Source organism: Cyphomyrmex costatus, unplaced genomic scaffold (genome assembly GCF_001594065.2).
Source record: "Cyphomyrmex costatus isolate MS0001 unplaced genomic scaffold, Ccosl1.0 scaffold306, whole genome shotgun sequence".
In the NCBI taxonomy this organism is placed as follows: domain Eukaryota; kingdom Metazoa; phylum Arthropoda; class Insecta; order Hymenoptera; family Formicidae; genus Cyphomyrmex; species Cyphomyrmex costatus.
This window is the reverse complement of record NW_017277190.1, coordinates 535,188-549,885: the sequence shown is the minus strand read 5'-3', so window position 1 is coordinate 549,885 and position 14,698 is coordinate 535,188. Positions and strand designations below refer to the sequence as shown.

The following is a 14,698-nucleotide window of genomic DNA, read 5'->3' as shown; positions in this document are numbered from 1 at the left end:
AATTGTACCAAAAAAATAAATTGCTTAGAGAATACAGTTGTATCGTGTACTCCCCTCTCCTCCCCCTGCGTTTTCTATATATCTACCAAATAAAGTCTTATTTAAAAATTGCAGTACACTTAATCACAGTACACTTAACTAATTCGCTTGATGTACTTAAGAATATCTAATCACAGCATATAATGAATTAAGTTTGTGATATCGTTTGTGTGATTTAGAGTTTCTTTGTAAAATGATAATTTTAGTTACTTGGCAATTATTTTATATACAAAATGACAATAGTACAAAACTTAATTCACAAGTTCTAAACAATTAAAACATTCATATTGAATAACTTTTTTTACTAATATATTGCTGTTTAATTAAAATTCATTAGTGCAATATGTGATTGATGGCATATATCACTAAATCTATAAAATAAACATTTGCTATATATATATATATATATTTGTCACATTTTATGTCACATGTTATGTTTCGTTATTTCGGTCTATTTGTCTTATGATAAATTTTCTGTGTTATAAAGACGACTGGGTCCAACACTTGTCAATATTAGAGTAAAATTTGGTGTAATATTTTCAAACTAATTGTAATTTTGCAATTTTATGTATATATATATATATATATATATATATATACATAAAATTCAATGCTTTGTGACAACATTAAATATATTGTAATTAAAAAGATCAATGTTATTCAATATCATCTTATTCAATCAAGGGTTAAGACGCTTCAGTTATGGAATTGCATGGCAAGCTGCCAAGTTAAACATTCTTATATGCAACATAAGCCCATTAGTAAAAACGTACTATTAGGTAATTTGTTCTCTCTCTCTCTCTCTCTCTCTCTCTATGTATAGAAAAAATTGTGCTTGCAATCATTACAATATTCTATAGGATAAGCTGTAAATGTTTGTGCTGTGAACATAATGTAAGGCTTTTCATATCTTATTTACGCGTAGTAGTCGAGTAAAAGTAAATTGGTGTTATCCAAAGACTTATAAAATAAAGCATCGACGTTTCTTGTGTCCACTACTTCCAGGTGGTTTACCTGTACGTTCTTTATCTTTTCGTATTTCTCTGACCTGAAATGCATGACAGAACTTGAAATTTTTCGTGAAATTCTTTCAAACATAGTTATGAAATTTTCGGTATATGAAAATATATTACAAGTATTATCATGCTACTTGAAAGATATGGAGAAGGAAAAAAGTGTTTGCTCACCAAAGTATAAAATGCATCGTCTACACCCATTCTCGTTTTCGCAGAAGTTTCTACAAATGGCACACCATACTGTCGCGCGACCTCTCTCGCTTGAGTCATGTTTACCGCCCAAGACTGTTGAAGATCACACTTATTTCCCACTAAAACCATTGGAACTTCTTCCGCATCTTTCACTCGTTTTATTTGTTCCCTATACGTTCCAATGTCCTGTAATCCAATGTCAAACATGTAATAGTTATTTAAAAATCATAAATTAAACAGTTTCTCTACCTAACATACCTCAAAACTTTTAGCCGAGTTTACGGCAAACACTAATAAAAATCCTTCGCCTGTCCTCATATACTGATCTCTCATTGCACTATATTCTTCTTGTCCAGCTGTGTCTAATATATCGAGAAGGCACGTTTCACCATCGATCACTACCTGTTCAACACACATACACGCACACACACACACACACACAAGCACACATTTTAAGATATATTTAATATAAAATGAAAAACAGATAAACTGTAACTTTAAATTTTCTAGATTTCTACATTATTAAAATATATTCTTTACTGATTAGATCTAACAATAATTCAATGTGAAATAAGTGATTATAGAAACGTTATTATTGGAAGTTATGGAGGAAATTAAGTTGATGTGTTTACTTGTTTTCGATATGAGTCTTCGATTGTTGGGTCATACTCATCGACAAAATGATTCTGTATGAGTTGAATGGTTAAAGCAGACTTTCCAACACCTCCAGCTCCAACTACCACAAGCTTGTATTCCGTCATGATGTAGTTTTCTTAACACAACTTAGGATTTGTATTATTTCTCTCTGATCACTTCTTCAATTGTCTGCTGATAATAAATACAAGACTGTGATATAATTACGTACAATATATACATGCTTTGTTCATATTAATTTAATCTTTTTGCTAAGAATTTTTACGCAATTTATTATATATATAATATATATTAAAAAGTCTTATTTAAAATAATTAATTTTTTGTAGAAATCTCATTAAACAGATAAGATAAAATAAATATAAGTAAATTAAGAACATGTATTGATATCCATCAAGATGCTACAAATAAAGAAATGCTCAATATAATTAATTTTATCAATTTGTTATTAAAAAGAAAACTGCATTCTTCATATAATTTACTCTTCATACAGATAAAACAGTTTAATTTATCATATTATCCTAAGTGACACAATTTTAAAAGTTTTGAAAGATTAAACACGCACTTATCTATATATTGCAGTAGTAGGGGATATAAAAATTAATTGAAAAATGAAAAATGATTGTGTACAGAACAAAAATAGATGTTAACCGATTAAAGGTTAGTCAAGCATATTTTATCAATTACAACTTTTTATGTTTTTATCACTTATCGCGAATAAGGAAAAAACTTGGAAAAAAAAAAAACAATACCTTTGAATTAAGTTTGATTCAACTCTAAGAACAATTAATTATCTCTGTAGCATATCTTTTCATGAAATAAATATAATGGACAGTATAATTTGAAAGTTTTAATTGACAATTATTTAATAACAAATAAATTTATTTACAATCTCCAGCAAAATCTTTGTAATGGACGCTTATTAAGCATCAAATTTAATTGTGATATTACTACAGTACAGTATTTTAAATAAAAAAAATTTTGGTGTAGTTCAAATGACTACAAATATATATGTATGTACAGATTTGAACATGAAATTTATTTAACCATTAAAAAAATCCAACTTTCATCATCAAGAGCCTTTATTTCCTATTGGTTGTTGATAATTATCTCTCGCATTTGGCAGAGAAAGTAACTTTACAACTTGTAATTTCTTGTTGAATTTATACCTTTCTCTATTTTTTTCATCTATTTTTATTTACAGAATGCTAGTTTTTACGATAAAGGCAAGAAATGGAAATTAATGGGAGAAATGTATTGCGAAACGTACAGGTCAACACGGTTTAATGAGAGAAGAGCATTCAGTAGTGATAGTCTTCAAGTTGTTTAGCTTATTAAGTGACAGCCTAGTACCGTCTCTTACCCAACGTAATCATATAATCACTGGATATTAGTCATCCGCAATTACTATTAGGCGCGCGCGTGACATTCACCTTACGCGTAGATTATTTTTCGGTGGTAATTCCGTGTCTCTCCTGAACGGTTTTCGAACAAGAGGGGGGGGGGGGGGGGGAATAAAATAAAGGAGTGATATAAAATAAGCGGTCCTAACAATCGCGTGGCCGTGTGAGAAATGTGTGCGGATCTCGATTGCAGTCACGCGACGACCTCGGACGAGAAGGTGTTACTTGACTATCCTCGAGAGCTGCCTCGAGCTGAAGGAGAAGGTGATCGGCGGCGACAAGTCGGCATTGCTTCTCTCTGCGGTAAACAATCGCGACAGACGACGATGTCGAGAGGGGAAACTGAGAAAGAGAGTGTGCGAGAGAATGAGAAAGAAAGGGATGCGCGTTCGTGCATCTCGCCACTTACTGCGACTCAAGGGATGCTCATTTCACGCGTTTCATGAAATGGGTCGTTTGAAACGCTCCTCCTCTTCGTAGTAAGCAATGCACTCTAATCGCGTATGGTTGCGTATTAGTCACCGGAGATACCATCTGGAAAGGAGCATCGTCGCAGTGCTGCCAATGGTCCCTCCGTCCCTCGATGACAACGACAACGACGAGTACGAGTACCACGACGATCGCGCGGAAGTGTCGGGAAGGGTGGTCACCCCGCCGTCACCGCAGGTCACCAAACGAGCAGGTAACGGATCGCGCCCACAGATAGCGCTGATACTAGGCTAATGGCGAGTCATGTCAACAGATGGCGCGACTCTCATGAACTTTGCGGCGTTAGTTTCGTTTTTCAAAAATGATATATTTTCTAAAAATAGGCGTTCAGAAGAATATTTCCTGAAAGTTTTAAATCGATCCGACAAATATTTCCAGAGATACAGTCTCTTGCATTGTGCGCACACTCGACAGTGCGGCCTAATGCCGCGCTTTTTTGGGACAAAAATAGAAAATCACACATAAATAGTAAAATAAATCTGTTTACAATATAAAAAGAATTCACTCTTTATTGTAAATTTTAATTTTTCATATCAACAATGAGACTACTGTAGAATTTGAACGTTCGTGGTTTGTGCTCATTTCCGTGTCGCACGCGGAGAATTGCTAAGTAGGAGTTGTGCGTTGATGATCGTCATGAAATTAGTTGCGTTGATTTGCAACTAATTTCATGACGATCGCCAACACACAACTCCTAGAACTATATAGTTATATATATATAGTTCAGTTCGCGCGCGACACACGGAAGTGAGCACAAACCACGAACGTTCGACGCAATACTCTGTAAAGTAAACAGAGAGCGCAGCGGAGTACGCAGGAACGACTCGCAGACAAAGGCATATTAAGACTTTTGACGCTGCTACAGAAGAGCTGTTATATGGGCCTGGAATAAATGACACCATGTAAGTAGAGAAGAAATTCTTTTTAATACATCTCTGGTTTTAAACTCTAAACGCGTTTTTCTCAAAACTACATTTTTTAAGTCAATGAGCAAAATATCTCAAAAACTAATGAATCGATCTTTCTGAAATTTTTTTTACTTATTTTGGACATGAATATCTCGTACTTAATCGAAGGATTTATATTTTAAATGCGTAGTTTTTTTTTTTTTATATTAACGAAAAAGTATAATTTTTAAGGTAAAAATCAAAAACTTTTCTTTAATGAGCCACCATTTTACTTGCCACGGTAGCTCTTTCATAGTCCAATTGTTCGTGCAAAATTGATATCACTGTGCCATGCGATATGCCTGTGGCCTCAACAAGCTCGCGCACTTTCATTCGTCGATCAGTCAAAATATCGTGGACTTTATCGATGATTTCTGGCGTAGCAACCTCAATTGGACGTCTCGAACGAGGTGCATCATACGTGGATGTACGACCACGTTTAAATTCATTCACCCAATTGTATACACTCGCAAACGCTGGTTTGCTATACACATTATCCTCGGCTTTGATTTCTTTCGGTGTTAAACCTTTCATATGTAGATGTTTGATCACTGCACAAAACTCATTTTTTCCATTTTGCAAAAAAATACAAAGGTTGTTCGCTTTAGTCGTCTACAGAAATGAAATCTCTCGATCAATTCCGCTCAAAATTTGACAGTAATCAGCTGAAAGATGCTACTTGTCAAAAAGTAATGTGACATGACACTGCCCTCTAACAGATTTTCTACAAACTTATTGACTTGCTCTCGTAGATTAGAAGATATTTCAGATGGTAATGGTTATGTATAGGTGGTAATGTATAGGTATAATAATGATACCCAGCTAAAAGTGTATCATAATATGCGTATACATCTCTATCAATATTTCATCATTCTGGACTCCGCTTTTCATATGTTTGGTCCTCGATCATTAAATCCGTGTCGAGTCTGTGTTCTGAAATCTCGCAAGAGTCCCAACGGTATAGCTATGATGGTGAAATCAAAGATGATGTTTCCTCTTCCGGGATGCCCACGTAAATTGGATCACCTAAGCGGACCATTCCGCTTGGCCCTCGTAATCCAAGATGAATTCCCATAGCTGGACTGTCACCAGTTGAAGGTCGAATTTGCGGATCGATTATCTGTCTATAACTGAACAAGGCAAATTTTTTTTATTAGCAACACGAGGTAGTATTGTACTAAATTTTTCGACAACTTTTGCGTAAAATATTTTGTCAACTTTATGTGTGCTATATAATATTTTTTTAATATATACCAATTACATTGATTAAGGAAATCTTCAAAATATATTTTTAACAACACAACTAATACGAATACTATATAACATAAGTTTCGTATTCGTATTAGTTATGTTGTTACATTGACAGTCTTTAAAATAATATTTTTAACATACATACGTTTTCAAAGTCTTCAGAGGCTCTGCATTAGCATGTTTTGTGCCGGTTTCTGGATCTATGGTAGTAAAGATGCATCTTGTGCAGGGCCTAACGTTTCTCAGAATCACGTTCCCGATCTTTACCCAATCCCATTTATCTTCTTCAAAAGCTGTGGCGCCTTTAACCACGAAATTCATGCGAAAATTCTGTGGTGTGACTGGTTCATCTAGTCGGTTATTAAGGTCTGCTACTGAAGCTTCGTTGATCATACTAAAGCTTGTTTCGTCTGGATAGGCCCCCTGTAATATTTTTTGCAATTTTTAATTTAAGGCATTGTAATGAAATAATTCTTTATAATTAATTCAAAATTATTATATTTATACATATAATATACAAAATTGTATTTTCTATTTCGACAATCATATTTTTTATGACTTTCCTTGTGTGTTGTGTGATGTTATATAAACAACATAAAGATTTTCTTTTTTTGCATTATCGACTTGATAGATTATTTATATCGATATATTTATCATTGCAATAATAACGTTAGTGATAAATGCATGATGAAGGAAAGTCAAATTAGTCAACTTTGAAAGTTCATTTTTCGAACTGAAGATGGTGGTATTTTAATATGGTATTTTAACAATTATATAGCACAACTAAATTTTTTATTTGTTCGAGTTATTTCTACACATCGTCAATCGTGTGTGATTTTTATTATATGTCCGTTTTTTAATTATTAGTCAATTAGAAAAAATATTTCTGAAGAATGATTAGGATAGTTAGAAGATTGTTTAGATGTTCAAATATACACAATAAACAAATAAAATAATATAAACAGTAAACAAATAAAAATACATATTAATAATCATTTTATATCCTTTATCATTGCAGAATATTTACCGAGTCTATCTCTTGTAGTAAAGGAAATGCTTTTAGATTTCTCTGTCTCACTGATCTCACTGGTCGATCTAACGGATAATAAACCAGTCGACATCCGGCATCTTCCTGAAAAAGAAAACGCGACAGCCATCGGGCAGTTTCCTCACCACAATCGCGTGCCGGTACCGCTTGACCCCATACAGCGACTCGGAAACTTTTGCCACAGAATTGTGTAAGATCCACCGATATCGCCATCATGCCTGGAGCACGAAGCGTAAGCACAGAACCGGAAAAACTAGGCGATATCTTTAACATAACAAAAAGATGGATGATAGCTTCCATGGAATGATTAATAATTAGTTTCATTTTTAATTGAACACGTATATATAATAAAAAGAAAACATGGTTGATCAACTGTGTTTGCAGCAGAGAGAGAGAGAGAGAGAGAGAGAGAGAGAGTGTCGATCCACTTCTTCGATCTACATTCGGTAAAATATGTACCCACATTCTTAATAATTATTTTATTAACTTATATTTTTTGTATATTCTGATTTATAAAGTAATATTTGCATAATAATTACATACAGTAACTACGAAAGAGTATTAAATAGATTAATTGTATAAATATTAAAATGATTCTAAAAGTTATTTCTAAAAATTATTCTCTATTCTCTTTATTATCTTTTATAACAATAAAGAAAATTAATTCTTACATTGACCATTTTGGGAAATTGTCTGGCGGTGAGAAATCGTCCCTCGAGATCGATAACAAGCAATGTTCGATCCCTCAACCATCCGGACTTCAGTCCCAATGTCGTACATTCCATTTCAGTCATGCGAACTGCACCGAGTGATTTAACCGGGAACACCATTATATCACTTAGTTCTCCGACTTTTCGCCACTTTGACGGTGGCTGAGGCTTTTGTTTTCTATTCCACCACCACCAGATGAAGAAAACCGCCGTACTAACACCCACAGCAGCAGTTGTGACGTACGTAAGTCGGGTTCTGTCTAAAACATATAAAAAATAAAATTTAAATTATTACGCAAAAGTATAAAAAAATTCGGTCTAAATCGTGCAAGTAATAAGATGTTTTCATAAAATAAATTTCAAGCTTACAATGTTAAAACAGCATAAAAATAAAAATATATAAAGAATATAATATAAATAAAATAATATAATTATTTAGGATTCACTGTTGGAGTTATTACATTTAAAAGGTTCTCGAACGTATGTATGTATAGCAATTGCGGTAGGCTGGTTTCTCCGCGCGGTCGTCAAGCTTATCGGTAAGATTTCGCCGAAATCAGCTGCTCCGATCGCAGATCTTCTCAGCAGTGAATTATCTCTCGGCAAAACACAGTTTTTACATCGTTTGTATTTCTTACGTTTCGTATCGATCGAAGCAAGTTTCGCTGAGTAACGGTTACTTTGACGAAAACGATTGGAATCGTCGCGATTACTAGAAGTGCATTTGCGGCAGTTTTACCATTATAAACAGTAGAGTCGATCGCCGATCGGAGCATTAATATTACGAAATATCGTGTTTCGATCACAATCCAGCGGAACGACTTAGAGTGCATCGCGTCACTAATCGCGCCTCAAGATTTCAAATATAATAGATCGACCCGCCTCGATGAACTCTTAATAAAGAACGTTAATTGGCAATACAAAAATTAAAGTGGTAAACCAGTTTTCGATCATCGATCCTTCCTAGCCTGTACCTATACCGAACAATAATGATGTCGAACGTTTCAGAACTCACCGGTTCCTCCTCAGATTTTCGAAGATGTTACAAAGTCATAGAGATGATAATTTTACGGTCTAAGCGACATGGTGTGGTACAAATTGTGTTTCAAATAAATTGATTTTTCTGTTTTTTGTGAGTGTGGAAATTGTGTAATAAAATGTGTGAAAACAGGAACATCTTTATGTATTCGTCTGATTCTGATATAGGAGCAAATGTTACAATTATTGAGAATCAATTTATTCGAACCACACCATGTCGCTTAGACCGTAAGAATATCATCTCTATGACTTTGTAACATCTTCAAGAATCGCTGAGGAGGGAGTAAATTCTGAAACGTTCGATATCATTACGTTATTTTTTTTATATTCTTTATATATTTGTATTTTTATGCTATACTAACATTGTAAACTTGAAATTTATTTTATAAAAATATTTTATAACAATTTAGACCGAATTTCTTTATACTTTGCATTACTCCCCCCCCCCCCCCCGTTCTTTTTATCCAAAACGTGAACGATCACTTATAAATACTCATTTCTTATCCGTAACAAGTGCTTGTTTCTTTTTCATAACAATTAAGAAAGTCGTCAATTTATGTCTTTACCGTAATAAAATGGATCCGCACACGATGCATACCGGTTTTATGAGTTCCGGAAATGTTTCATAAAATGGATATTAAACGAGGTCATCTGGTCACTTACCGTAATGCAATGTATAATGGCTTTAAATTACGATACATTTAAGAAAAACGTGAAAGACGAGAAAAGTAATTTTAATTGTAAAACACAATTCCGATATATTATAAACAGGAGTGTACGATAATTATTGTCGCAATAGAAATGGCATAAATTCTATATACCTATTAAAAAAAATATGACGCGTTATTATTTCATTTTTTTATTAATCAAGTATATTATTTTTAAAATAATACAAGATGCGATATATATTTATTAATCCGTGCTTCCTTTTTAAGTAGTGTGTATTTCTGCTAATGTATAATAACATGCATACATGGAAAACCGGTTAACACGTTATAGCTATACGATACAATTAAGTGCAACGAGGCGCAAGTAAAAAGCTAGTACAACGTAGAGTTTGTATAGAATATTTTTTCTTTGAAAATATTTTTCAATATTTTCATTTGATAGCATAATTTATTTATCAGAATAAAATCTAGTTTATAAAAACTGAAAAAATATATTTTCAAACCTATATGTTTTATCACGTAATAATAGAAGATTTAGAAACAACAAGAAAAAAAATGAAAAAACTTAATCTTTCTTTTAAAGCAAATATATCTACTTACTTTAAAAACGATAAAGAGCATGTCTCTGCGAAGCAGACAGTAACGATTAAGAAATACTGACCAACGACAATCGAATTCGAAAGTAACTCAGACTTATCACGTGAGCACTCGATTAGAAAACAAGAGAGAAACAATAATTTGACTAATATACAAGCTTCATTACTTGTTAATATTTCTTATAGCGTTTTTCACTGGCAAGGCGCACGCAGTGCATATTAAAATCGTTATACATTTAATCCGACGTTAAAGTGAGAATCAATAAAATGCTTATTGTGTATTTTGTCAAATAATACAATAAAATATATTTTGAAGATTTTACGCGGTTTTACTTATTTTTTTATTTTTATTAAACATATATTTTTATGTCGATTTGTGTACAAAGGCATTAAAGTACATTGAGTGCGCACTAGCTCTGCCAGTAGTGAAAAACGCTATTAGACATAAAGAAAAACTATTCACGGAAAAGTAAGACGTCACACTTTATGCGAATGAGATATGTTAATTTTTTACAGTGACCTTCTTAAACGAATAAAATAAAGGAGTGAAAAGAAATGGATTTAAAAACAATTTATTGTTACTTTTTTAGACTATTTTTAATTTAATTTTACAAATAAATATAATAAAAGTGTACAAGGCTAATAAGAGTCACACATTCAAGATTAAAAGTTTAAAACAACTCTAATGTATTGACATAATTAAATATATATGAAAATATAAAAAATATAATAATTAACGGAAAAAATTTAACAATAATAAATTATATATCGTGTATGCTTTGTACATTATGCAACGCTTTATATAATTTATGTTTAATTTTTTGCGTTAATTATTATATTTTTTATATTTTAAATACTAAGAGTCCTGTATTTTCATTTTTAATTTACAAATTAATGTATGTATTTTTAAAGTTTACTGACTTTTTGTTGTTGGTGAAATATTTTGTGGGACATATATGTTAATCGTATATATATTTGTATTATAAAATTATTTTTTATTTCTGAATGCTGCCAACTGAAATTATTGATTTCTTTATTTGGAAACACACACTTTTTCCTTTACTAAAAAAGGGGAAACTTCCTAATTGTGGTTCTCCCTTCTAGAGGGGATTAAGGACCCTTCGCAAAATCAATACAGCAAGAAACAGGAATTGTTCGAGTATCTACAAAGAGAGTTCGTGTTCAAAGCCGAAGCTGTCAGTTTCAACTTGATTACATTTACAACTTGATTACATTTATAAATTTATCGATAAATAACGATAAAAAGTTATGTAAATGAGTCGTATCAATGAAATAAAAGTAGGTACTTGTATTGAAATTACGTCATTATAATAATTAATCGACAACAGTATTTGTACTCTCTAAAACTTTGTAAATCTAACTCTCTTTAAGAATTTTCATTCTTAAAGATTCAACTCTTTTTCAAGATTGATTTAATTTTCACAGTTTATAAAGTAAGATTTCACTGCAAACAGTTTAGAGTGTTACAATAATTGAACAATAAATAATATCGTAAACAATAACATATACCTAAAATAAATAATAGTTTTTACTATAATTGCTAATAGAAAATTGCGTATCTATTACATTATTTGTTCCACTTACAAATAAACCTATGAAATTTTGCAAATATTTTTCATATTCTACAAAGTTATTAAAATCGGTGAGTGACACCTTCGTAGGTTTACTTGTTAATAATATTTAATAATAAAGTACAGCTAGAGATAAAAATGACAAAATTTTACAATAATTTATTCGGTAATTTACTGTAAATTAGTTAGTAATTTATGGAAGCTGGTAAAAATGATAATTTAAAAAATAATAAAATTAAAGTAATTTGATATAAGATTATGTAGTCATTAAGATAAAAAGTTTAAAAACACTTAATTTAATTTAATTTTGATACTACATATAATAATAATTAAGAAACTACTATATAGGTACGTAGTAACTAGAGAAACTTAATATAAGTTTTTTTTATTAAAATTTTGAAAGCAAAAAAGGTGACAGAGTAGTCTTAAATTATATTTTTCAACTTGTAACAATTTTATTTGCTAGCTATTTTAGCGACTGTCAAGGACAGTTTTTACTAGAGCAATAACAAAAATATAATTTACATATTAAACAAAGATATATTATAATAATAAATGATTAATTATATCATTGTGTTAAAGATATATAAAGTTTAATATATATTAAACAAAAATATATTATATTATAATATATGTGAAAAGTGTAAGATAAACTTCTTGTAATTACACTATTGCCAGAAATCCTAGAATGCTTAAGTAAAAATATAGAATAATCTTATCATATGATAGATATAGTTATCAAATTTTAAATAAATGATAGGAATAGAGAAAAAAAGAATATTTATTATCATATTGTGACGTAATTTTTTTCAGTAAGATACGTTTAGATTTAGTCAATAGCTCTATTATTCTATTAGGTTTCTTATTAAGAATGTTGAATGATTGTATAATTTTTAATTTAATTATACATAAGTATGAAAATACTATCTATTTATGCATAAAACTATAAGAAACAACAAATTTTAAATTCAAAATTACCTATAAATTAGCATTTTGCCATAATTGCAAAATTGAATTCAGCAGTAATTTTGTATTTCTAATAATATATGAAAAATAAAATTAACTTCTTGTAATTGCACTATTGCCAGAAATATATAGAATATATATCTTATCATATGATAGATTAGAGAGAGAGTTACAAAATTTTAAGTAATTAAATGATAGAAATAGAAAAAAAAATATAGGGTTTTCCAGCAAAAGGTAGTATTTTGAATTATTAAAAAAACGCTTTTTTTGTAAGGAAGCTGTGATTGGATTAAAAATGCCGCAAAATTTATAACAACACAAAAATTACCAATAAATGACCATTTTACAGAACATTCTTTCATTCATAGTAAATGTTGGATCCATATAATCATTGCCCGAGTTATAATACTTTTTCACTCTTACGCCTTTGTAGAATATTAATTTTTTATATTTATATTACTTTTATTAAGTATCTAAATAAACTTACATATGTAATATAAATATATATTATTATAGGTAAATTAAATAAAAATAAACATATTTTTTATCTTATGTTACCAATTATTATACTTGGTATTGTTTCTAAGTTTGTTTCAACATATTAAACAATTTAATTAATTAATTTTACTGATTGACTATCATAAATATATGTCGAAAAAAGTATTTTGCATATAAAGATTTTATTAAAAATTTATCTTTGAGCTTTTTATTATTTACATTCTTTTCTCCATGCTTGAACTTGACTTACCAAATAGATATTAAAGTAATCTAGATACGTTATCATTATTAACAAATAAACAACAAGCTTCTTACGCCACTATACTGTGTTTCATTCTCTCTCTCTCTCATATTTACGAAGGTGGTTTGAAAAACCACCGTGCAAAGTCTAAAATATAGCACCACCAATATCGAGATTATTTTTAATATCCGGCAATTCAACTATGTCTTTATCAATTTCATGTATTGTTTTTTTTGTCCTCAATTATAATTTATTTAACTGCCGCTTATTTCTTTTGAAAAGAAAATCAATCAAAGAGAACATTTTATATCAGTCCTTTGCACAAATAAAAACAGACAATTGCGGCAAAGACATTGAGAAATATATATATGCATGTAAATAGAAAAATGAAAAGGGAGATGTTAGTGCTTAATAATATTCTAAATATTTTAATTTATGAGATTATTCCAGCCTTAGATTATTATTGCATTTCCGATGCGCATATAATTGATTACATAATTTGCAAACCACTTGTAGATTGACATGCAAGCTAAATATAATAAATATCACAAATTTGATTTAAAGAGTATACATTTACCCATAATCACCGCCGAACTCGACAAAATCACGAATAGTGGACGATGGAATTTTTAGCAAAGATCTTGACGACCCGAAAGATCAGACGACGACTTGATCGTTCTTGCAGTGTTGAGGCACAGTGTCGTACCGATTCGCGAAGTATTTGAACTTGACGCATCCCCTTCTCTGCGACGAAGACACCGTTATCTATTCGCATTACGTTCTGCTTCCACCATTATCAGCTGTCGAAGTAATCTCCGCTGATCTCCGCCGCGTCGACATTGGTCGACATATGCGAAGCGGGGAGTACTATAATGTGCTGTCTTTATTCCTGCACTCTCCCGAACTGGTGCACACGGTGCAATGTGCAATAAGATAAGAGAGAGAAGCTGATGTCCACAAAAGGTGGACATATATAGCCAATGTCCACGATCGTGTCGGTAATTTCCACGATTTTCTGGTCATTTTTGGTTCGAATCCTCTCCCTATGTCCATGATTCGAACCAAAAAATCGTGGAAATTACCGACACGATCGTGGACAGGCTATATAGTCCACGTTTTGTGGACATAGAGGCGCTTCAAAATAAAGTAATCCCCGGGGCATGGCCGCTCTCAGGCCATCTCAGGCTGTCTCAGACTGCTTCTCTCTGACTGCTTTTCCAGAAGAATTGTACGTTTATTGAATATCGCGTCGCAAATCGCGTTGGTGTGCTGGAGCCATAAGGCATTCGTCATCAATCGAGCACATCTTAATTCTTAATAAACGTGTTTTATCAAACAATATAATATATAT

The 14,698-nt window shown here is 31.4% G+C and overlaps 2 protein-coding genes across 4 annotated transcripts; both read right to left on the bottom strand.

The window, feature by feature from the left end:
• Window positions 1-672: 672 nt before the first annotated feature.
• Window positions 673-3,883, bottom strand: Ras85D (ras-like protein 1). Of its 3 annotated transcripts, XM_018542120.1 has the most exons (6): window positions 3,713-3,883; window positions 3,453-3,645; window positions 1,880-2,075; window positions 1,506-1,649; window positions 1,227-1,433; window positions 673-1,087 (listed from the first exon to the last, which is right to left on the bottom strand). In XM_018542120.1, the coding sequence occupies exons 3-6, from the start codon at window positions 2,006-2,008 to the stop codon at window positions 1,001-1,003; spliced, it is 567 nt and encodes a 188-aa protein (XP_018397622.1). In that variant the 5' UTR covers window positions 2,009-2,075; window positions 3,453-3,645; window positions 3,713-3,883; the 3' UTR covers window positions 673-1,000. The 3 variants fall into 3 exon arrangements, with proteins under 3 accessions (XP_018397622.1, XP_018397621.1, XP_018397623.1); XM_018542119.1 differs by lacking the exon at window positions 3,453-3,645; XM_018542121.1 differs by lacking the exon at window positions 3,453-3,645 and having other exon boundaries at window positions 1,880-2,072.
• Window positions 3,884-5,700: 1,817 nt separating this feature from the next.
• On the bottom strand, window positions 5,701-14,209 carry LOC108775691 (Mitochondrial amidoxime reducing component). Its single transcript, XM_018542123.1, has 5 exons — window positions 13,925-14,209; window positions 7,710-8,008; window positions 7,018-7,302; window positions 6,136-6,413; window positions 5,701-5,869 (listed from the first exon to the last, which is right to left on the bottom strand). Exons 1-5 carry the CDS (start codon window positions 13,926-13,928, stop codon window positions 5,704-5,706), a joined length of 1,032 nt encoding a protein of 343 aa, XP_018397625.1. The 5' UTR covers window positions 13,929-14,209; the 3' UTR covers window positions 5,701-5,703.
• Window positions 14,210-14,698: the final 489 nt, after the last annotated feature.

Coding starts and splice junctions, on each gene's coding strand:
- Ras85D (XM_018542120.1), bottom strand. CDS start 2,008: ATGACGGAATACAAGCTTGTGGTAGTTGGAGCTGGAGGTGTTGGAAAG. Junction 1,650..1,879: donor AAGACTCATATCGAAAACAA/GTAAACACATCA, acceptor TGTGTTGAACAG/GTAGTGATCGATGGTGAAAC. Junction 1,434..1,505: donor ACTCGGCTAAAAGTTTTGAG/GTATGTTAGGTA, acceptor ATTGGATTACAG/GACATTGGAACGTATAGGGA.
- LOC108775691 (XM_018542123.1), bottom strand. Junction 7,303..7,709: donor AATTTCCCAAAATGGTCAAT/GTAAGAATTAAT, acceptor GTTATGTTAAAG/ATATCGCCTAGTTTTTCCGG. Junction 5,870..6,135: donor CCTCTGAAGACTTTGAAAAC/GTATGTATGTTA, acceptor TGCCTTGTTCAG/TTATAGACAGATAATCGATC.